The sequence below is a fragment of the Aplysia californica genome, unplaced genomic scaffold (assembly GCF_000002075.1).
Source record: "Aplysia californica isolate F4 #8 unplaced genomic scaffold, AplCal3.0 scaffold00664, whole genome shotgun sequence".
Taxonomy (NCBI): Eukaryota; Metazoa; Mollusca; class Gastropoda; order Aplysiida; family Aplysiidae; genus Aplysia; species Aplysia californica.
Window position 1 is genome coordinate 330,922 of NW_004797934.1, and position 24,939 is coordinate 355,860.

General features: G+C 36.7%; 1 protein-coding gene across 11 annotated transcripts in view; it reads left to right on the forward strand.

Annotated features, from left to right (window-relative positions):
• LOC101852122 (MAP/microtubule affinity-regulating kinase 3) overlaps window positions 1-24,265 on the forward strand; it is a gene marked incomplete in the record, with an annotated part of 55,118 nt that extends 30,853 nt beyond the window's left edge. For 6 of the 11 annotated variants that reach the window (XM_013087959.2, XM_013087961.2, XM_013087958.2 and 3 more), the window contains 8 exon segments: window positions 1,310-1,417; window positions 3,267-3,472; window positions 3,747-3,917; window positions 5,068-5,292; window positions 6,047-6,058; window positions 13,741-13,809; window positions 16,345-16,480; window positions 17,049-24,265. In XM_013087959.2, the coding sequence (XP_012943413.1) occupies window positions 1,310-1,417; window positions 3,267-3,472; window positions 3,747-3,917; window positions 5,068-5,292; window positions 6,047-6,058; window positions 13,741-13,809; window positions 16,345-16,480; window positions 17,049-17,267 (1,146 nt within the window). 11 annotated transcript variants of the gene reach the window in all.
• Between the last annotated feature and the right edge of the window lie 674 nt (window positions 24,266-24,939).

A 24,939-nucleotide genomic window follows, 5' to 3' on the forward strand; every position in this document is an offset into this window, starting at 1 on the left:
GGGGGGTTACCTTGAAAAATCAAAGTATGTGTGTGCAACTTTAGGTAAGCTAAAAGCAGTTTTAATTCTCAAAAGATGGTTTCTAGTCAATATTTTGGTCCAAACTTTCCAAATTAAAAACAATGTCTTAAAGCCTCTGTGTGCAAATAATTACCATTTATATTCTAATCTACATGTGTCTAAGTTCCCATACAACCAGTTTGCCTTTTCGGATACTTTGAAACTCTTTGTCCATTCTCTGTCTCTCTCACACACAGGTAGTGCGCGCGTGCACATACACACACATGCTCAGGCACACATGCGTACACACACACACACACACCGTATGTTGAATGTATTGTATAGTTGGGCAGGAATACCATGATGTACTTGGTTTTGTTTTTCACATAATCAATTTATAAATTATGAGAAACTGGTTGATTTTTCTAAGATATATAAGGCAAAGTGTTCAATTTCATGTTTTGAAATCAAATCGGCTTGAAAACTTTTAATTAATTTTTATGAAAAACAATGCAAGGAAAAAAAATTTCAAACTCTGATTATCTACTATGGTTTTATTGTCTGTTCAGTTTGCTTTGAGCATAACTCATGTACTTATGCAGTGAACATTTTTCATTTGCAAGGCTTAGCTTATTGTACAGGGAGACAAAGCAAATAGCTGAAGGCTTCACCTGATTGGACATGGCTTCAGGTGCATGGAAGCACTTGTAATATTTTCTTTTATTTGGAAATAGTTCTCATTGCAACGCAAAGGTTTATGTCCTGATTAATTTCTCATAAATATGTTCAACCCCTATCTTGGTTTTTTTTGGTTTGTTTTTGGTTGAAGATCTGATTTATCAGTTGACACTTACTTATATACACACTTCCACACGTACTCGTACACACAACATACTTGGCTATGATGTGCAGCAAGCCTGTCTTTCCCTGACTGGGAATGCTCCTACGAGGACATTATACTTGTGGTGTTATATTTTTTTAAATGTAGTTGCTAGCTTGTGGGAATGGTTCTTGAATGGATGGTGCACAATGCATTTCCTTTTTCTGCACTGTCGATTTTCTTGTCAGCAAAAAATTGCAAAGGAATATGGAACATGCACTTGGTATTGGGTCATTTTGAAACAGCTGTTTTAGATTTTGAAACAGTGTTTTGTTATTTGGAGTTTTTTTAAAAACCCTAACTTGAAGTTTTATTGTTTTTGTCCCTAATGAAGATTGTTACGCATTTCATACTATTTTTTTTGCTGCAAATAGATTTCATTGGCAGCACTCCCCAAAGGAATCTTTTTGTATAATATTTTCCCATTAGATGCATGCGAGAAAGAGTTCTAATCATTCCACTTCATCATCATCAAAAGAGAATGCTGCCCCTTCTTCACGCCCAAAGACACCAAGGGGCTCAGCAGAGGGCATGAAGGTAACAGAAGAAAAACAATCCCATTAAACTACATCTCTGTTCATAAAGTTCATTATTATTATTTTTATTTTTTTATTTTTCTCTTGTCTCTCTCTTTAAAAGTTTAAAGGATTATGAATTCTCTAATCTCTAGGTTAGTCCTAAAATAACCTCTACTCATTTGATACATACAACAAAGGGATATTCATTTTTTATTTCACGAAGAAATGAAGCACAAAGCCTGATGCCTTGTAATGGTATGCCTAATTGTTCTCCCTCAAGTATATGCTGCTTCTGGATGAATACAAACTGGTGTTACTGTACATGTAGACACAGCTTTGGTATAGGGTACACTGAAGACATGAATGAATGCTTTTTTCATAATCTCTGGCTTGTCACCTTTAGCATTTTTGGCATGGATTTGGTTAGTTCTCATCCTTCCTTCTGATTTGGTTTTGTAAAGATGTTTGTGATCACATTGATGCCTCTTAATATGTTGTTCTATTGACCACCGTTTGCACTCACATGGGTTTTGGAATGTGGAATGATGTTTTAGTTTGGAGAAAATGTGACTAGTACCAATTTAGCAGTAACTTTGGAAAGCCTTAGAGCTAGACGATTGCATAGTTTTTGCAGTTAGATATCTATTAGCTCTGTTCATGCTCAACATATAGATCCTTTTTCTGGTGTTGGGTTTACTTTGGTTGCTTCATGTACGTTTTGGGTGTGGTCATGAGGTCTGTTGTCTCTTCTGCAGAATAAAACTGAGTAATACTCTGATTTGTATAAAATGTGAACTGTAGTTATTTTTCATGTGGTGGCCAAAGACTTCGACATCGGTAGGTGATTCATTGATAGCGCTAAGTACTGGGATTAGGATGGGAAGGATTTGCAGCAGAACATGTCACAATTGTCAGTTTTTGTATTCTTTTTGTAAAAATCCTAAGCAAGACATCCTAATAGTGATTTTAGATTTTGATGATATATTCGGCACAACCTACAATAATGCTATTAATCTGAACAGATGGACAGAAGTTTCTGGAGATATTATTCAGCTGCATTTATTCAGGAGTTTCTTTTAGAGGCAGTGATTTTTTAAAAATTGTTTAAGCTGTAGGTTTGGTTATAAGAGTTGTTTTAACTTTATGTTACAGCAACAGAATGTGAACACTAGTAAAGACTCAGTGGTGACAATAAAATAGACATATTTTAGTTTCCAGGACATTGCCGTTAGGTCATGGGGGAAAAAGAGATTATCTGCTGTTCATATTGTTTTTCGTTTACACAGTATTTGTGAGAGGGGAAAAGTGTATAGCAAAGTGCAAAGCACAATTGTTGCACAATGATTGTTTTAGTACATTTGTTTGTATAGATTTTTTATGTCTTGTTCACAGAAACCAGTTAGGTTCACACCACAAGTTTGATCTATCCGTAAAAGTTGGTTCACAATACAAGTTTGATTAATGTGTAAAAGATGGTTCACAATTGCAGTCTTGAGTGTGGGAAATGATTATCTTTGTCTGGACATTTGCGACAGCTAAGAAGACATCATTTTCGCAAGGTCCCTTTGTCTAATTCAGGGAGGGGCAAGTGTACTCCTATAGTTCTTGAAAACAATGAGATTGGTATATGTTTTACAAACAGAAGAGGCAACTGTGACTTTTGTATCTGGTTAAAAATATATAAAAATTGTCCTGAATCATGTTTTCATCAGTTTTATTCTGCAGCAGTTCAAACATTTTGATATTTGAAGGAAAATTATGGAGCTGTTAGAGAATTTGCTGCTGCCGTGCAGTGTGAAACTCTGATAGTCACTCTTGTCATTTCGTAGGCTTGTCGAAATTTCATTCGGAGTCTTTGAATCTTCCAGATCTCTAGTTCTCAAGCAAGGGCTACAATGCCTACTCGAAAAAGCCCTCACTCAGGTTCAGCCTCCTCATCGACGCCCAAAAACAGTACCATGAGCCATGGCCACAGCACTGGCATTCCTCGAAGAAGTACATTCAGCCCTGGAGACAATAGGGCTCAAGGCCCAGCTGAAAAGCCTCGAACGACAAATGGTCAAGATATACGCAGGTAGGTAATTTTTGTTTTAGCTTTGTTGTACCTGTGACTGATGCATCTAGTAATATATTCTTAGAACAAAGTATGTAAATGGTGTCCAGGAAAATTGTGTTTGTATCTAATTATTTGTTGTTAAATAGTTGCATCTTTCTACAAAATCTTGAAATGATCAATATGTCCATTTTTCCATTTCACGACCAAGGAAGGGGAAGGTTAGGGAAAGAATTTTGCAGTCTTTTATTTTTGTATTCCGTGATGAAGTATGAATTTTTATCCCCCCCTCCAGCCATACTAGCAATTCTAGTTCAAACCCAACTGACGCCCCCAGCAGCACAAGTTCAACCTCCACCCCTTCATCCACTCGCCCAAAAGGACATGGACATGCTAAGTCAGCCAGCATATCCCAGTCAGCCAGAGGCAGTGACCTGCCAGCCTCGGAGCCAGACCATCGGCCTACGTAAGTTGAAAGACCTGTAGTTTCTTAACCTACTGAAGGTTACTGTTTCTTGTTTGTTGTGATTTTTTTGTCGTTGCTTGTCTCGTTTCTCAATTAAAATGGCTGTTGTCGTGTCCAGTTGCTGTTACCTGTAACTTGTGACACTTATTGGGTGGTTGGCGGGTGCTCTGGTGTGGTTTGCTTCTGTTTTCCTATCGAACATCTATCGTCCTTATCTCCCTTTCTTTTTAAAAATGTTTGTTACTCTGTTGTAACACCTCTAATCTTCTGGCACTCATATGACCGTATGCAGTTGCGAGCGCCCTAAAACCTATATTAAAACTAAAACTAACCTGTGACTTAAGAGTAAAATTCTGTTTTGATATGAATATGTAGTTTACCTATTAATTTTTATCAGGCAGTCTGTCTCTTTTTTTATCCTGGTATTGTTGTCTTAGTCGTGGAGGTTGGTTGATTTTTCTCCTGGCTTGTTCAGTCCTTGTATGTAGGTGAGCAGTGTGGAACAGTTTGTGTAACTTGCTTTTGCTTCTGTTCTAGTAAGTACAATATCTTGTAGGAAATCAAAAGTTCCAAGGTAAATTCTTTTGCACTCTAGTTGTAAGCTGTAGTTGGGGACAACCACAAAAGGAAGGTGATGCATTCCTTTTGAACTTTTTGGTTCTGAGTTTAAAAAAAATGCTAAAATGGAATTTTGCGCAATGTACATTTTTGTCCAGGATATAGGCCATCAGTTTAAGAGTGCACACAGTAGCACCAAAGACAAGAAAGTAATGGTTACAAAAAGTCTAGGGGAGGGCTCCTAAGGTATTTGATGGGAAAGGATGATTAATACCTGCCAAGTACTCTGATTTAGAGCCCTCTGATTTTTTCCCCCTTCATAGGTCTGGATGAGGAGTTTGGCTGTCTTACAACTACATAGGTTTTCAATTGTAACTATTTTTTTCCTTGGAGGTGATTAGGCTTTATGGGAGGGGGGGGGGAGGTATTATGTAAAGGTTAATATTTTTCATTATTTCAATCAGTGTAGGTTAGTGGCGACATTTTTTTTCTACTGCATCATCAGTCGTCTTGAGGAAGAAAAGGTTTTTCTAGTATGATCAGATTGAGAATAATGTTTGTGCTTAACTGACTTGGGTGCAATCTACTTCAGAACTGCACCTGGCAAGGGTCCAGCCATTTCTCCTGGCACGAAACCCAACCTGACACGCGGGACGCAGGCAAGAAACACATTCCACGGGCGTGATGCACGCAAACAGATGGTGGGAACGACATACAACGGCCCAGGAGGAGTTTCACAGCATCCAGCAGACACCTCTACCATGGCAGGACAGCGTCCTTCTTTTTTCAACAGAATAACTTCAAAGTTCAGCCGAAGGTGAGTCACTGTGTCTTATGCTGCCTTTCTCCCCCCCCCCTCCAACCACCCACCCTTCTTTCCTTCTGTTCATACTAAATTCTTCACAAGTATGCTAGTAGCTTTGGGGATTGCTTTTGGTGTTACTGAAAGGGCTTATTTTACTGATTTTGAAAGTTTTTTTTAAACTATTAAAAAAGTTAATAAAAGAATTTTCTTCTGTTTTTTTAAATAAAAAGACTTGGAGGGTTTTTCTCAAGCCCTGTTTGAATTAAGTAACAGTTATTACTACACTTTTTCAAGTATTATTGTACGTTTCCTGTGATAAGGTGAATGAGTATGAGCCTTAATTGATTGTTGTTGTTCAAGATATGAAGTATGAGATTACCCACTCTTGTTTTTGTCTGTCCCCGGCTACAATATTGTTAAGTTTCAACAAAGTGACAAAATAGAGAGTACTTCTTACCTTTCTTCCCTTGATATTCCCTTGTTTTATTGCCCCCTTTGAAAAGAAATAATAAAAAAGATTAAGTTCCTTTGGTTGAGGTTTGATTTGGTTTAACGTTCAGAATTGACGTTTTTGTTCTTGAATGATTCATAAAGGTAAACTATTTCAAGGGTATTAATATTCTTTTTAGTCTTGTTTTTTGTTCTTGGAATTGACCAGGCTCTGAATGACCTGGTGGTTGATATTAACCCTTTGTATGCTTGTTTACATGTTATGCATTTTGTGTATAAAATAAATGAATTTTCTGTTACTTCTTCTTGCATTCAGTCCTGGAATGAGGTATTTGATGATTCGTCTTCGTTTTTCTTTCTTTATGCAGTTGCTCTTTGCTTTGAGAGTGAACTGTTCAGTCTTCAAAAATCACCCTGCGTTTTTTTTCCCCTTTCTTTCTTTTGTTTTATTTGATTTCTTAAAAAAGAACAAGTTAGCTTGATGTGTGTGTGTGCGTGTTGCTTTTGGCAATCAGTTAATAGATTTATCATGATGAATCATAATTACCAACAGGTTCAGTAGTTACGTAACAAATAAGTGTCCAGTTTTTTTATGTAGATAAGATAAAAATGTATGTTGTGACTCTGCCTTTAGTTATGCTCAATATACGAGGTGCTGACAAAAATTTTCTAGACTGGCCAGCCACTCTGTATTGATACCTTAACTCAGATCCAGTCTTGCAGCTGTACACAGATTCAAAATATTTTGTAAACCTAAGTTCTTAGGCTTTTATTTAATGATGGTGTTGTTTCATGGAGCATAAACTGAATCTCTTCAACTTGCTCTTTTTGATACCATTTTAATATTTTTAAATGAAAAAGTTGCAGGGCACAGGTCAAGAGAATATTATATAGAGAGGTTGAGGGAAGACGGATGCATTTTTGGAATCAAGATATTGCTTAAAACATAAGTTTCCATGCATTAATGCCTTGTGGCCATTCAGTAAACCTTTCTCTTGGTGCCCAATACTCAACTTTTCATCATACATCTTCTTTTGAATTCAAGACTCCCGAGATAGTAGTGGTGTCTTCATACTGTCCTCGGTAGTATTTTTTCATTTTCAACAATGTCAAACCCAAGATGGAGCTTGTTTTATCGAAAAAAAATTTAAACTTCCTTGATTTAAACCCCCCCCCCCCCCCAACACAATTACATTGATTCAAAGAAACTAATTTCTATACTTTATTAAAGAACCTGTAATTTTAAAAAATCAAAAGAAATGCTGAAACGCCCGATATTGTATTAAAAATTTCAAACACAGAGGGGGAGAATGAAAAATACTGTGCCGTTTCTAAACAGTATCACTGAGACTTGTAAAATTTTAATGAGCATGGAACTGCTATGGAAAATATAAAACAGGAGCTCATGCTATGTGAGCTTTTGGTTTTTGTATGAGAAGAGTATCTGGGAAACTTTGAAGGCACCTCATATATATGATTTCTGTTTTTTCCCCAAAAGAATGTTGTACATTTATGAAGTGAAGATATTTCAGTTGGGCAATGTTTTTTTTTTTAGTTTCATGGCGTGTTGTACTTTATGAACTGTGGCAGTATTGAAGTAACAGTAGACTTTAGATTAGGAAGTGATGGGGATGCGGGTTTTTTTTGTTTTTTGGAAGGGGGTGGGGGGGTGGGGAGGCATTGTTTTTAAATTTATTTTTTAAAATATTTATTAAAGAGTCAAAAGTGAAATTGTTTTCTCCTACTGCTAACTTCAGATGTGTGGGCTCCCTTTCCTTGCACTGTTGTGAAACAAATCCCTGTACACCCCACTTTTGTGGTAATGTCATCAGTCAACTGTTGCTTTTGCAAATATAGGAATCGATACAGTCAGCATCTTTCATATAAAACTTCTGGCTTAATGTAACAATGTCAATAAGGCTAAATGAAAATATCATATCAGGTTTTGGTCTTTTCAATTAAAATAATTCTTCATGATAATATTTGGCGCTCCAAATCTTAATTTCCTAGGAAATTATCATCTTTTTATATGCTTATCAAATTATCCTGTTTTGTTTTTGTGGGTGTTTTCCCCCTTCTTCCTATTCTCCTTCATTTTCCAGTGTTTGAAGTGTCTCATTGACCAAACAGATTGATTTGGTATAGATAAGTGATAGGAGTTACTTTAACTTCTTTTTCATGCAACAGCAGCGATATTTCAGTCAGTGGGTTCTTCTTCTCTGTCACTGATAGCCATAATTAAGCTCAAGGTATTGGGAGCTGATGCCCAAGTACTTCAACTTTTTTTGTTTTGTAGTTCCAATGAATTTTTTTTCTTTCTTTTAAAAAAAAATTCTTAGGTAATCAGTGGTATTGTTCTTGCCCATTTTAATGTTCCAAGATTGAAATCGTAGGACTCGAAGAATATCTGTGTCATATGTAAGAGTTTGTTTACCCATTAAACCAAAGAAATATGCTTAAGTGGTTCTTAAACTTTTTAAAGGTATTGAATAAGATTTTGTTAAGTGTTCAGGACTTTTTGATGTACGTTAGCTAAGTATGGAAGTAAAGTTACAAAATCAGACTTTAAAAGGCGTGTTTTACTAAACTTTTCTTGATTTACCAACTTACTGTGCTGGACACTATTGTATTATTTTTCTTATAAATATAGATGTGTGGCTTGTAATTTTTACGACACTAGAGAAAGTCATTCAAGGCTTGCTCTGTAGTAATATTTGTATTGTTACTCCTTGTCCCTTACTATATGTTCGTGCTGAAGTTCCCATTTACACACATTGCCCCTTTGAAGTGACAACTTTATGTACACACTATACTTTAAAACACATATTATGACATTTTTGTGAAAAACTGTAACATTTGATGTTGTTTTAGCTTTAAAGGAGTGAATACAATGGACTCCTATAATCTCCTAGAAAACTGAGGAGGTGAATAAAATCTGTTTGGAATAGTGGGATCATGAAGTGAGAGACTGATTCCATAGAGATAGGAAACGAAGGAAGAAAACCCAGCCTTAGTTGATATCAGTGCATGGCTATTTGTTATTATCATTTTGTTTTGTTTTTTATTATAGTTATAAAAATATGTTTTTATCACCACCATCACCTTCATTATTACTCTTGTTATTTTAGTTTTGCATTTAATTCTACCCCCCCCCCTCCCCCCCCCCCCCCTCCTCAAGTGATTTTTGCTGCTTATCTCAAGACCCGCCATGGCCGTTTCACATATTTATTAATTTCATATTGAATTGGCTATGTCTCTGCTTGTTTATCAGCAGTGGGGAAGTCCTCTTGTACTGTAACCATCTTTGTATTGAGTTTAAATGAAGTTTCAGAAAATGACATTTTCTGGTGCCCTCTTTATAACTCAAGACCAAAACTGAGGTATCTCGGTTAGCCCTTTCCAGCACATGGAACCAAAACCGATATATCTCAGTCTAACTTTTATCCTTTGTCTCCTTACAACCAAACCCTGTTTTTAGATACAATTGGCAAAGAATATCACATTTCATTATTACAGAAAACAAGATTTTAGTTTTCTAGATTTACACTCTAGCTTAGAATACTATAGAATAGATAGTTTCGAGATCAGATGTATTTAATAATATCTAGATCCATTTTCTAGGTGTGGATGAACCTAGTTGAATTACTATAGACACAGGAACCTAAATGTTAAGTCTGGTCTAGAGTAAACGAAGACTTTATTTAATAGTTAAAAAGGTGCACAATCCTGAATGAAAGTGCATCAATATATTTTCTAAGACATACAAATTGGCTGTGTTTTAATCAATTAAAAAAATAGAGGTTTTACTCAAACACAATTATTCACTTGTATTGCAAAGTTCAATTAAAAAGAGAGAAAAGTAGAACAGTATTGGCTCCTCAAAGCCTGGTCGATATGTTTTTTTTTGTGGGTTTCATTTAAAAAACGGGGTTGTTTTGAGTGAGTTGAGCAAAAACTTTCCGTTAAAGTTGCAGCCCTCATTTTTAATTTCTAGCCTAAAGAGACTTTTACCCAGTAAGAAACTTCTGTGCTGTGATTTCTGGTATTGCTGATACAAGAGTTTCTGATGTTGTTTAGGACAAACTTGTACGATTTTCTTTTGATTTAAAACCTCTGAATGAGACTGAAAACTTACATTTGGATTCTTGCAAGTAAAATTTTTTTGAAAAGTTCCTTGCTGTTTGATTTGTCCAGTGCAGTCGGAGTCTTGTTATCCACATGCTTTGAAACTTTTTTTTTTTCCTCCCCTCCTCCCCATCCCCCACCTGCAAACCTACTGTGCTGCATGCACATACACTTCCTGTATGTGTGCTAACTCTTGTTGAATGTTTAATTGTTTGAACATGAACTTATTTATCAAAGCTATGGGGGAAAATATGGGTTGTCTTCAGGAGAGTTAATGTTTGAGAAATTCATATTTAATAGCAAAATCTTTTTGCAAGGCAATGATGACTTTCCATTTCATTACGAGAAAAATTTCCCTAATTTGTCTACACTTCTGTCTGTGAGCTGGTTGGAGCCATTACACAGGAATATCACGCCTTTTTGAGACAACTCTGGTTAAGTGTGGTCTGTGCAGATTTTGGGGTTGGTTGTGGTATTGAAAATAGATTTTGAGTCAAGGACAGAGTTATTTACAAGGGTCACTTGAGTATGGAGTACAGATAATGTGAAAACAGATCATATTGTATTTTGTGAGTAGGCTCTCTTTTCTTACTGGTTCTGCATTCTTCATAAGTGCAGTATGACCAAAAACTAGGAAGATAAGACGAAGCGTAGCCTCTCTATTCCCTTGTCCGCGGGCCGAGTCAGTTTGCGAAGTCGTCTGTGCATTACGGCACGCTAGTCAGCAAACCCAGTATTCGCCTATTATAATTATGCATCCACGATCAGCTTATAAACGTGCTTTTTCCCGTTCCTTAATAAACAAATACCGTATTTGTTAATAGATATCTAGAATCTACACCTAGAGCATGCTCATTAAAACAAAGATAAACATATAATATAGATTAATGAATAAATAAGCACTTTGAGGAACGAGGTAGATCTAGATTCTAGGTATTATCTCTATATCTCTAAGGTCTGTCCCCCTAAAATGCAAGTATTACGAGATTAGGAACACTATTATTTATAACTAAATTCCTGTATTTGTCGGCTCCCAACAACATTCCAAGACCACGTTTGGAAAATCATCTCAAATGTTCCCACTAAAGCAATTAAATTTTGACTAGGTTTTTTCAAACCACCATTTGAACAATTACTGAACTGTTTTTGTTTAATCAGCTGGTGGTGTCTTTGAGCTGATGATGTCTGGTCTTGAACTAAATCCAAAAAAGCATAGCACAAAAATTTCTCAAGTCTTCGGACAATGAACCCACTTATGTAAGATACAATATTTTCTAATTGTATCACATGGTCCCTTTGGCATGATCTTAAAATGATGTCTGCTTGCTTCATTTCATTTGGCAATGGTATAGAGTCTGGAAGGGTCAAGGATTGGCTGGTACTGTTCGTTATCGAGAGGTTGATGAAGAAACTGTCTAGGTCATCAGAACAATTGCTGCCTTCACTTGTCTGTAGAAGTTTGTCAACCATGACCTGCCTTAAAGTAAATCTGAATTGTTGAGGATCAGGATTTGATTTTTGGCCATATTTCCCTCAGATAACGGGAAAACAGGTTTTCTACGCAATCTTGATTGAGGCCACTGGTCAAGATATATATGACACTGACAACTGTTTGTCAAATCATTTGCTAATGCCAGGAGAGCATTAATATTGCATATCCAACCTCTGATGCAAGGAAGATGAACATGTGCCAACCTTTTGAGGTTCCATACTGTAGTGTTTTCAACTACACTAAGGTGTCATTTAGGAATTTGATATGTGAAGATGTTGGGGAGACGGCATGTCTGAATATGGCCGTGTATTTAGAGTTGGCACCACAAGAGTTAAATACATCAACAAGATTATTAAAAATTGAAACAAAATGTAATATTTCCACACAACAGTCACTTGACAATATCTGTGTAACACAGCACAGCAGTTTTTGGCACAGCTTAGCACAAGCCTGAGCATGTTTAACGCACAGACGAATTCAGCCAACAGCCCATCCCTTAGACGCTTAGTGGCCTCTACGCCGCATCTTCCCTTCCTAGTTTTTGGTATGACCATTGTACTGTTGACTATATGGTGCTGTGTGTTTTTCAAAAGCACCAAAGAGTGTGTTGCACATCATCCAACAAATATATATAGTGTTGCTAGACAGTGGCCCAAACACTGATTCTTAATTTGTAGAGATTTATTGTGGTTCTGTCTCAGTTAGTCGGACAGACCAGTACAGTGCAGCTGACATAGGTTTTACTGTGTTTCTCCTCAGGGCAGATTTGTGTTATTTTTGGTTTTGTTCAAATTTATGTTGAAAAAAATATTTAGATATTATTAAGGGTGTTGGAATGTGGGCAACAGGTTTTTATTTTTGAGGTCTTAACTTTGAATATATTTTTAGAAGGATAAGAGATCAAAACTACATGTAAGAGGTGGGAAGTAGAAAAAATAAGCCTGTGGGTAAAATTTGTTTGCACATAGGGTTGAAAAATTACCAAGCAGGGGAATTTTGAAAAGTGATGAGAGAGGGAAAGCTGTAAGTTTGTGGGGATTGAAAGGTGTGTGGATCTGGAGTGATGTGTGTTTTTGTACCAGACTTCAGACTTAGGTTAGGTTTAAATGTCTTATGAATGAGGCAGATGGGGGCGGCGAAAACTGCAGTATATCATGTTTCGTCAAACCTAACAGGATAGTACCTTTTCTGTGTAGTCTCTAGAAATGGAAGAGATTTCTTTGTTTCTTAATGTCAAGGATGGAATTATTTACAATTATTTTCAGCTCGTGTGGGGAAGGTTTTTGAGGGGTGGGGGGGGGGGGGAATGTTTGTAAAGACACTTCCTTACAAACTCAATTTAGTACTCTCGTTTCCCTCCTGTTTTTGGAATACCTTACTCGGTTAATATGTTGGCAATATGTACCTATTGCGTTGGCAATATGTACCTATTACAAGTTTGATTTTCAGTGCATTTCAGTATTCCTGAGCATAATGTTCAAGAACAAATTCACTGGTTTTCCTAATTTTGAATTTGTTGGACAAATTTCTTTTGGACAGGGCTTGAAATATAATTTGAAATTTCAGCTATTTCCTGAATTTGTTCCCCTTCAGAGAGATAAATCTCCTTTAGGGTTTTAAACTGTGTGTATAAAAAGGAGCCCGATGTGTGATATGTTTTTCCCCATCTGCATTATGTTGTTGCATCATGCTAGAACTTAGAGGGTTTTTGCTGCTAGTAAAAATAGAGCTTCCACTCTGTAACCTGCCCTCACAAAGTTTACTCTTTACCCTATGCATGGATGGTGAATACCTAAAATGTTATCGCAATTGTCTTGGTCTGAGTGAACAGTTGAAAGGGGTGCAAAAGAAAGCTTTATCCACCCTCAAAGTGTCTGCCTTTTTTGTAGGGAAACAGTGTATTTATGCCTACATATGACTATATATTTTCTTTTTATTTATTTATTTACTTATTTTATTTATTTTACATGTTTATTTTAATTGGAAATTCTTGCAACACTGATGCCGTACTTTCACTGTCTTCTTCCTTGCATTCTGTCGTAATATATGCAACTTGCTTGTATGCTGTATGTTATCACTGAGATAAATGACAAATTACTAAAGGGCCATCCATGTTTTTGCATGTTCTAAGTTATTAAATTCTGGAATGTGTGAAATGCTCGTCCATGAGCAAGAGTTGAAAACCTGGCAATGAGTTGTCTTCTTTGGCATGGATTCCCCCTTCCTTTTGTTTGTAAAGGGATTGAAGAGAAGTGTTTAAAACTATCCAAAGAAGATACCAAATAAGATGCTAGTAGAGAAGAGATACTCCTAAAAGTGTGTCAGTGTTGCATCACTACCTCCACTCAATTGATGTCTCTCTTCTCCCCCCACTGCCAACCACTAAATTTCAGACCTGATGGTGGATTGCAGAGCTCCTCTCCTTATGCATATGCCAGCGGGAGGGCTCCCGCCCTGTCACCGTGAGTACTTGACAGAGAAAGCGCAAATCAAATCAGAGCTTTGAGAAGGGAAAAAAAAGGAAGCCAAGCCAGCTATAAGATATCTTGAACTTTTTCATGCTGGACTCAACCTCCTTGAGTCTTTAACACTGAAACCTTTGGGCTAGTGCTGTTTTCTGACTTCACTCAGTTTCTAATCCCCCTTACTCGTCTCACTGGTATACACAGTTTATGGACAAAGCGAGGAAAGGAGTCAGCTTTTTTTTTTCCTCAATACTTTTTGTGTGGCTTATAATGGAGTATAGCTTCAAAGGCTGTTTGGATTTTTTTTTTTTTGGTGGAACTTTGGTTATTTAATTAAATTTGTGCTCTTTAGTTCAAAAGTGCATACAGAATGCTTTCCTGTTGTTTTTATTTTTTTATTTTAATAATATGATCATGAACAATGAGTGTCTATCATCAGCTTGATGGAATTTTTGCTAACACCCTGCAACCCATTTTTAACAATACATTTTGAAGATCCAACTTGCCTGAACTAGAAAAAAAATCCCTTAGTAAACATTATGCAATTCGTTTTCTAAGATGTCATGTTCATTCTTCCAATTTCCCCTGAATCCAGACTTTAAAAAAAAAATTCCATTAAAACGCAAGTCTTCTCTTTGACTTTGAATGTACTTGAGTTCAAAAGACTACAAATCAGAATGTTAATTTTGTTATTTCGTGTTTTGGTAGTTCGTTATGATATTTTTTAAAAAAATAAAGAAATATTTTCCAAGAGTAATCAGTAGGTGTCATCACTGTTTAGCATTTCCATTGTTGCTTTACAAGAAGTAAAGCCATCTTCATGTGATAGCTTACCAAGAAAAAAAAAGAAGAATTGTGCAGTGACACCTATTTCCCCATGGCAGTGACTTTTCCGCGCATGCCTTTTCAACAATTGCTGGATGTTGTCACCCTGTTTGCTTGCTAAAGGTGCTTTATTAATTCAGTTGCTCATGTGCATAGATCTCTTGCTGTGACATCTGCTCCTTTGCTTTTGCGTTTTCAATGGCTGTGAATGTATCGAATGGAGTAGTGGTAATATAGAGTTGTAGAAATTAATTAGGTCTGGTTGGGTGTATATTCCACGGATATTTCTGTTGTAATTTTTTCTATCTAACCCATGTGTAATCAAATCCATAACTCCTTGCTTACTGACAATAATTGATAAAGGGCGCACTAATTCTGAGGGCTGGATAATGCTTTGACAAATTCGTGCTGGTGATTGTGATACCTTGAAATTGCTCTTTGAACAGTTGCCTGAATTTGAATGGGCAGTGTGAATGTTCTATATATTTGTGTATAACATCATAAACTTGGAGAAAGAGTGCCTGAGAGAAATGTTGTGAGAGTGGGGCTCTCAGCCATGAGTAAATTTCTGTGTAAGGTGTTTATATTTCAACTGCTCAGGGTAAGACTATCACATGTTGCCTTTCAAAATGGCATGTGGCGGAGTCTTACTCTAAGCAGTCGATTTGTTTCTAAACTGTGTTTAATCTTTGTGAAGAAGAATTGCAGGTGTGGCTGTGTGTCATCCTAACTCTTATTAGTGTACTTACCCAACTGAAACCTCACTGCTCATTATTGTTGGTTAGTTACTGTTATTGAAGTCCCTCCGTCCAGCACCTTCCCCACCCCCATCCCCATCCCCACCCACCAACGTCATTTTGAATGCAATGCCAGATTTTATTGCACTCATTGTTTTTCTACTCTAATTCTCTTGTTCTAAATTTCTTTCAATTTTGATTGTGTGATTATTTTCCTCTCCTTCGTTAAAAAGAGAAGAAACCTTGTAAGAAAAAGAACCTAAGAATAGCACTTTCAAAACATAGTGATTAAATGGATTGTGGGTCTATTGCAAAACCATTCGTATGTGTACAAGATGGGGAGAACCTTTTTTTTTCTTTTGAAATACCAAAATGCCAGACTTCCTCATTTTGGTGGAACGAGATGTTGTCAGACTGCCTCAAGCTTATCTTGTGCTGTATTCTTCAGCAGCATTGGTACTGGGCTATCAGAGGCATGCTGTAAAAAAAAACAACAACCCCCAGTTAAATGATAACAGTAATAATTTCCAGTCATTGAAGTATCGTTTGGGAATGCCAGTTATTATTTTGTCGTTCTGTGTTTGAGTGTAGCTTTGATTCTTAGATTTGCTCTTCTTTTTTTTATGATTAGTTTCTAGTCTGTGTTCCTGTTCATAAACTGTATCTTTTTACATTTTTTTTTTTTTGTGTACTTCGTAGTTTTGTCGTCAGACGACATATTGCTCCTTTTAGAAACTTTCTTTTCTTTTTTTTTTTTTTTTTGGTTCCACCCACCCACTTTCCTTTTTTTAAACTAGTTGTCCCCCCCCCCCCCCCCCCCATTTCTTTCTGTATGAATTTTGCTTCGTTTTGTTCTCTCCCCACTCTTATTTTGTTCACCTTTGTCCTCCATCCCAGTCCCCACACTGCTTCGGCTTCACGCTTGGTCAGGGTGTCACTGCCAATAGCCGTTTTTGTTTCTAATTTGCAGCCACGTTTTCCGCAGGTCGATGTCGGGTGAGACTAGAGACCCCGAGGGTATCAAACCCAGGTCACTTCGTTTTACATGGAGCATGAAAACCACGAGCGCCATGGATCCCAATGATATGATGAAGGAGATCCGAAAGGTTTGAATTTTGTATCTAAATATGTCTTGTTGTGCCTCCAGTCGTAGGAATTGTTCATTAGGGAGTGGAAATTGTCTGGTCTGGAAGTAGTGAATCAGGCTCATCAAAATGTTATTCAGATCGTAATGAGGAAGTGTATATCAAAGGTACAGAAGAGCACTTTGTGTGATGAATTTGAGATGTTTGGTCTGCTTTTCACATTTCCTCTTCTTCTTTTTTTTCATCTTCTTTTTTTCTAGGGCTGAGTATAACTTGCTTTCTAAAAACAGAAAAATAGTTTATGTCCAAATAGAATGTGGTTAAATCAAATATGAAGGATGGATAAGAGGTTTGGAGTTTTGTGTTCCTGGACAATTCAAAGCCTTGCAACATTCCATCTGTAATTGGTATCATTAATAATTATGGTCTTTGCAGCATTCCATCTGTAATTGATATAATAAATAATGAAAGTTGAGCCAACCTCTGTCGCATATAGCTACAGGTGCATCTAGAGACCCCGAGGGTATCGGGTATCAAGTTCATGTAAGCAAAGTATTTTTTTTAACCTTTCTTATTCTTTTGGTTTCAGGTGCTCGAGGCCAACAACTGTGACTATGAGCAGAGAGAGCGTTTTCTTTTACTGTGTGTTCATGGAGATCCCAATACAGACAGTCTAGTGCAGTGGGAGATGGAAGTCTGCAAGCTGCCTCGTTTGTCCCTGAATGGCGTACGTTTCAAACGCATTTCTGGAACCTCCATAGGATTCAAGAACATTGCATCAAAAATTGCTAATGAGCTCAAACTCTAGCATACTTGCTGTAGACATTTCTGTCATAGTATATATATATATCACAATTTAACAGACACATCCCCATCCTACCCCAGCCCTTCCAATGCGGAAGCTCATGCACGGTGAAGTGCGCTGTGTTTTCATGAATTATACTGCCAGTTTTCATTAGTCTTGAAGCAAACTCAGGAGTGGCCCTTATCTCTTGGCCTGGACTACAGCTTTTTCTCAACTTAGTTTTGAAAATAACTATGACATGTCATCTCCTGAGAAGAACTCGGTTCTGTCAGTGTGCTCTCTTGCATGATGATAAGTGTTTCTATCGTACTTCCCCACTCTGCCTCTGTGAGGAGTTGGAATGAGCAGCTTTTCTTGTGAACATAACACTGAACCTTGACGGTGCCACTGAACCAGTGAAGACCTGATGTGGGGGCGAGGAGACCCCTGAAGGCTGTGAATGAACTTTGTTTTAAAAAAGTTATGATCCGTGCTGATCAAGGCACTCATGAGAAGCCATTTTTTTCCTCCAGTTATTTTTGTATCTTGCCTTTTTATGGAGGGACACACCGTCACCTTATGAGATGGAAGCTTGCTTGTTGTTGATAATAATAATGGGGAGAAAATGGATGGAAGAAGTCTGGGTTGCAATGTACATTGTGCACACCCCAGTACTTGTGTCCTGATCTGCATGAACATGTGTGTTTATTTTTCAAAGGAACTGTAGGTGATGTATGAGTTACGTTACTGTGTTACATGGTGATTAAGACTAATTTTACAGCTGCTTTAGTTGATACGAGAGAAGTCCTGAATTGTGAAGAGATGAGGTATATGACTGGCATGTTGTTCCTTTGTTCCTTTTTTGTTTTCTCTAGTAAAGGCAATAGAATAGAGCATTTCTGAAACAAAAAATCTTGTAAATTTCCTACAACATGCTCTCAGCATAGCATGAAGAAACAATAATAGTATTAAAAAATGAATAAGACACTTTTTTATGTTTATGTCATTTTTTTGTGTTTTAGATAATGCATCTTTTCACTCTGCACCAATAAGATGACCCACCACTTAACCTTTGAACAGTGTATACTTCTTGTCTAACTTTGGAAAGTCACTATGCCTGTTGTTATCTCAGAAGGACTACTCACATAATGAAACTCTTTTGAGTAGTTCTGGAAGTATACTTTTTCAACCTTTTGTGCTTTGAAAAAGCTGTTGCATTTTATTGTTTCTGTTTTCTGCACAGTACTGCCAAGATGTCTGTTTGTAAGTTCGTATGCCTTTTCCCCTGAAGTTGTTTCTGGGAATAGCACGACAGGTTTCCCAGTTAATCTACACAATTTAAGCAGCTTCACGCCGACTCCAATGGCTGGGGGAGCCTACCACTAAGACTTCTTCAGTCAAGATTTTTAAATGAACAGCTTCATATATATGTGTATTATCTATAGCTGTTAAGATGTAAATTTTCTAGGCTGTTATTGAATTATTAGTAGTAAAGTTTGGAAAAAATTCAAATTCAATTTGCCTTGATTAAGCCATGCGCAGTGTATATACTTTTTTAAAATATCCTTTGTTATTTTTTTTACATACAGTTGTGAAATGGAGTGTAGTACTTCGGCTTTGATAGCAAATTTCTGGAATGGGAAAGAAGTATTGCAAGTTGAGGGAAAGGGATTAATGTGAGTAAACAGACAGGAAGTTGAGTGACCATTGACCACAACAACAAAAAAGAGACTCGCAATTACTTGTGCTCTGGGACAAGTCTATTTTTAGAAAAGTTTTTTTTTAAAGTTTGATTTTTATGAAAAAGTATTAGAAAATGAGTGGTCATTTCTTGCTTCTTTCTACTACCGGTACTTTTTCTTTTCATGTATAGAATCGTAGAAAGGGTTTGTCAGCAGTTGCTTAAAATAAAACTTTTTCAAGTGCAAAATATTCTTTGCTGACAGTAGACGGTATTTATGTATCCTCAAGAGGACCTGTTCATTTATCATCAGACCCTGGCGGTATGCATCTTTTGCTATTGATGTATGTTGTGCCCATGGCTTTTGTTTTCCTCTGATTAGTGCAGGATTTGAGTTAAAATGTTGTGAAATAGAGTGAAGAAGAAAATGTAATTTGAAATGTAGTTGCAGATAGTTACAGCTAATTTATACTTTTAAGAATGGACGGCCCCAATGTTGATGCTTGTGATTAACATTAATCACACTCACACAAGTGCACTCACCATGCATCAGTTACTTCATGTGAAAGATTTGATTGGAGTTGTTGGCAAAGTAGTAGAATGATGTTGAAAACCACCTCTGCTTTGAGCTAATTTTCTGATTTCTACTTGCCCACAATTGTAGGAATTAAAATAAAAAAAATGAATTAGGTAAGGCTGGATGCGAATGTGTAAATTTGTACAGGGAAATCTTGTTTTAAACATTTGTAAATAAGTGTGGTATGCAAGGACTGATGTTGCGATGAAGGTTAAGATGGACCTAAATGAATTTGATGCATATGTATATCAGCCTTAATCTGATGACATAACTCTATTAACATATTTTGTCAACCAAGTCCTCCAAAATCTTTGAATGAGAACATTGTTTATTTTAACTGCTTTTCTCTGTATTTTAAAGTGTAGAGAGCTTTATAATGACTCAGAAATCCTGAAACCTAGCATCCTGAGTATCCTGTATTAAAGCTTTTGCACCCAGTTTACTTGTACTACATTAAAAAGGTAAGCTCACAGTGTGCCCTACTGACATGTCAGGCAGGGTGCACTAAGGAAGATAGATGAAGGGTGGTCCCCCCCCCCCCCCCCGTAATGATGGTAATATAGTGATTTGACTGTTCATGATAAAAGGGGTTATGTTTGATTTGGTTAGGGCACTGATAGTCTATTTACCGATAGTAAAGATAAAAGAAGGAGCTGGAAGTAGTTACCGTTCTGTAGTAGTGTAGTGGGAATAATTTTGAACACATTCCTCTTGAAAGTTATACTTTTTTGTGCACGACTGTTTGTTTTGAATGGTCAGTGGCATGATGAAAAAAATTATAGTTGATGGATGTCTTGGTTTACCTTCTATGGTCACGATGATCAGTTTCAATGAAAAGTTCTTTGTACATCAGTGATGGGAATTGAGCATATTGTAGATAATGGTTCAGAATGCATCTCTAGAGAATGGTGTGGGCTTTTACTTTTTTTTTTTTTTTTAGATGAAGAGACTGAAGGATGGTTTGGAAGTGCTGAATACTGTTCACTCTGCTGCTTCTCTTTCCATTTTGTAGGAGGCAGTGAAGGGTTTTTTATTATTTTTTTTTTTTTATTAGTTGTATGCCTGTGTTATTATTTGTAATAAAGTCATAGCCAGTTGTATAGTTCTAGTGAACATATTTCATTTGCACATCTTTATTCGTAATTTATGATTTCACTTTGTTTAAACGCAGTGGTTTTTCTACAGTCAAATAAATACATCTACCTTTTTATCTGGCTTGGACATTAATTTTGCACTGGAACGTATATGAATATATTGAATGCTGCAGCTTGATGGGTAACAGTGTATAAGTTTTACTGTGTAAATAGAATTCGCAGCCCTTACCTGCATTCTTTTTTTTTTTTTTTTTTTTTTAAACAAAGAGTGGGAATTTTGTGTACTTTGTAGCAGTAGAAGTGGAGGAGATATACAACAACAACAACAACAACAACAACAAAAGTGAAATTCTATACTTCCTTAACACCAAATTCACATGATGGGATGTTAGAAAGGATGAATTGAAATAAGGTATTTTTCTTAGCTCCTGCATACAAAATTCCCCCACCCCATCCCTGTTCTACATTGACTCCTTTTGATTTTTGGAACCAGATGGGAAAGAAAAGATGATTGATGAGAGTAATGTTATTGTTAGATGAGCGTGATGATGACCCTTGTGGTATCAGTGGAGTGGAGTGGTGTGAAAATCTTCCTTTTGTGGGGTGATTTCTCCACATTCCAGCCTACTATTTATGGTGTCATGGTCTGATCATTTAATATTTAATAATACCGTGTCCAAACAGTTTGCTTGGTAGGTTTTACCTGTCCTTTGAAATTTGTTTTAAAGGGGCAAATTTGTATCCTTAACATTCTTTTGAGCTAATGAGAACCAGATTAAATCCACGGAAAAAAAGGGCGAAAATTAAGATGTTTAAAAATGAAAAGGAGGTGAGCCTATAGTGTCGGATTTGATTTAGGAACAATTTATATTAAAATAATGAAAGTGGGTAGAAAAAATGTTCCAGTCTGAGAAATACTTGTCTTACCAAGTATATGACAGAATATTTTCCAGATTTCTTTCATTAGAAATTCCACTATCTGAGAGTGTCTTTGAAGGAAAGGTGGCTGGTATTTATCTTTCTGCTCTTATATGTTGTGTGAGAGCCACAGCCCATGGTGTTTACTAGATGAACACAGCGCAGCTCACCATATAAAGTTTTTAACATTTTGTTTCCACCTCCTTTACCCTCTCCCTCTCAAGACCCAATCTCTTTTTCCCCTTTCTCCCTATTTTTGCCTTTGTTGTTGTCTATTTTGACTGACTTAGTGTACAGTTGTTTTATTTTCTTTTATTTATTTCGGTGTGGTGCTTTTTTTTTTTGTTTTTTTTTTTTTTTTAAAAACTTTACATAGATCTATAGTTTTTGAGGAGTTCCTTGGATCAATGTAGTAAGTTATGATGAAAAGTGTATGGTGCCTGGCTGTACATATTGTGTATGGGTGAAAAAAGAATTGTACATAAATTTGTACGTCTGCTTGTGTGATTGTATTGAATGATTTGAATGTTCTGTCATTGTTGCTAGAATTCAGAATTATAAAGTGCTTTTTTGTGTTTGAAATATAAAAGTTATTAATCTTTCATATACATCACAGAGATATCCGGTTTTTGGGTTCTCAGAAGACCCAGGTTAATCGCTTTTTGTTTTGTATTCTTCAAGTCTTCAGTTGACTTTCAATCATCATCCCCCATCTGTTCTTGAAAATGTGTGCAATCTGAGGTCTTAATTGTTTAATTCTCGCAGGTTTACATGTAATTTGTTGTATATACTCTCAGCTATGTGATTTTTTTTTTTTAGGGGGATGAATTACTATGAGGGTCAGGTATTAATACGAAAATAAAACCAAGTTGCTGCCCCCTTTCCACAGAAAATAATGGTATGCCATAGGTGGATTTTGCAATGTTGGTTGTATATAATATAGTTTCAAGAAATTGAAAAGTACTGCTACTTAACAGGCTTGAATATTTTGTTGGCGTTTTGGTTTTCTTTTTCTTTTCTATGAGAGCCATTTGGGAGAACTGGTGTTGAGGCAGATCTGCAGATGCTTATTTGACAGTTAATTGTTACTAATATAGTGGGATTGCTTGGCAGTAGATTCCTGGCATTAAAATCCCCCAACAAATCCGGCGTTCCTTTTAAGTAGAGAAGACTATTTTTTCTTTACCAATGTTTTTCTCATCAGAAATGTAGAGTCGATTGTAAAAACATAAGTTATGGCCAGCTGATACGATTCATGAGTTTCTTACCTTGTTGACTGAATGTGTTGTGGGTTTTTTTCTTGTAGCTTTTTGTTGCCCCCAGGTGATTTTTTTTTTCCTGTAAAATGATCAATCATTGCTCTTTTTGGCCTACAAAGAAACTTATTTATGCCTTGATTCTTGGCTTTTTATGTCACTAGCTTCAGTGTCTCATTTATTTTTTTCTTTCGGTTTACCCTTAAGATAACCATGTTCATGAGATGATACATGTTATAAGGAAAAGGAGATGCATAAGATTTGAGAACGAAACATGGTTGACTGCGGTAGAGTTTTTTTTACTGCTGAGATGTGGCCTCTACTAAAATATAGGACTGCAGTTTTACTATGTCTTAAGAGTTCTTGGAGAGATATAAGTGGAAAAAAAGCTCGTGCTGATGTATTCAGGACTTTCCCCCTGTTCTGCAGGTGGTGTCCTTTCTCCTCACCATGCCTCTTTTTGACATGCATACTGAATTCACTGAGAGTTTCCAGTTGTTACCAACCTTACTTTACTCATCTTTCTTCACAGTCATAAGCAGATGGCACGTTCTCTCTTATATTTGTTGAAGCTGTTTTTTGCTGCAAGAAGAGCTGTTTCATTTTCTTCATGAGCTTAAAATTCCTTCTATAGATGTCTCAAAGTGCGTGGACCACTCTGAGATGATTAGTGTATTCTGAAAAACTTTCCTTTCCACTCAGTATCAAGCCATTGCATTGACTAGATGTTGCGCACAGCTCATGAAAGCAGCCATCAGCAAGAGTGCTGTAGATGTTTCGTGTATTTTTTTTCTTTTTCGTTAACATTGTTAAAGCAAAGGCAAAAGAGGATTATTTTTTTTTGTGTGTTGAATACCGGTACATTTGTAGATTCACAAAGGCGCAAGTACCTTTGCACATGCACATTTGTATATACATAGACAGTGTTATTAGTAGCTGTGATTTTCTTTGTCCAGTCTGTTTGTTGAAAAAAGCCCAAAGAACAGAAGAGAAGAGATGTGAAGTAACGAAAACAGTCACGAACTAATGTTCACCTCTTGATAAGTATGTCAAGTGCTGCAGGTATCTTCTTCCCCAATCTTCCTTCAGATGCTAATGCATGTTTATGGCTGGACTGTGTGCAAGTCTCTTATCGTTTCATTGCACCATCAAATAACAAACTCTAGCAACCATGATACACATATATATGTATGTAGATATGCAAGAAAAAAGCAACGCTTTTGTCATGCAAAGAGTATGCTTGAGTTGTGAATGTAATATTGGTCCTTCTGTCAATCACTCCCCTTCCTCCCCTTTATATGTGGTCATGTGATATTTTGAGATTTAATTATATATATCTTTTTTTTTTTTCAAGTTCAAAAAGTTGATCTTGTTGGTGTGAATGTGATTTCCTGGATCTAATGCAACACACGTGAGAATGTTAAGAAATTTCATATGGCCACCTGTAGTGTTGTCCACAAAAATGAGACCCAGTAAAATGTATGGAAAACACTATTGCTCTGGATTTCTTGTTTTTGAGTATTTTTCTACCTTTTGTTCCTTTTTCTCTCTTCTTTGTGTGTGCAAAAACAATTGGTACCGTGCACAGTGGAGTTGCTTAAACTCAAACCGAATGTGGTTATAAATTCAAACAGTGGTAATCCGCAATAGAAATTTGAAGATATGTCATCTAAATCTTCATTTGGAACCCTCAAATTACGCAAATTATCAAATCTTATGCCCTTCAAGATACCGGTAGCAAAACGGAAGAAAGAGGTAAATAACTTAGAAAACTTGTGTGTTGATTGCAGGCCAGAGAGCACAGCGCCGAAAACTGGCCGAAATCGTGCCTCTTAGTTTCCCAGGCCAGCGACATCTGGAAGTCATTAAATCACCGTCGGAACAGCTCCGTGCCGGGTACGCGGGGGTCACTGGCCGCTCCGTTGCGCGTCAGCTACAGGCGGGCAGGTCATGGCATAATCGACACTTTTGACACTAATTATCGGCGGTATCCTCACCCTAACCACGAATTATTCCATACAATAAGAAAAGAGCGAGATTCCCCCTCTCAGTCTGCGAAAACCCGATCTCAATGCGACGATATTTGCCGATGTTACAGTGTGTGCAAAATGTTGTGAATTTCATCGAATTTAATATGTGTGTGCTGCACTTAATTCACTTTTAATTTCCA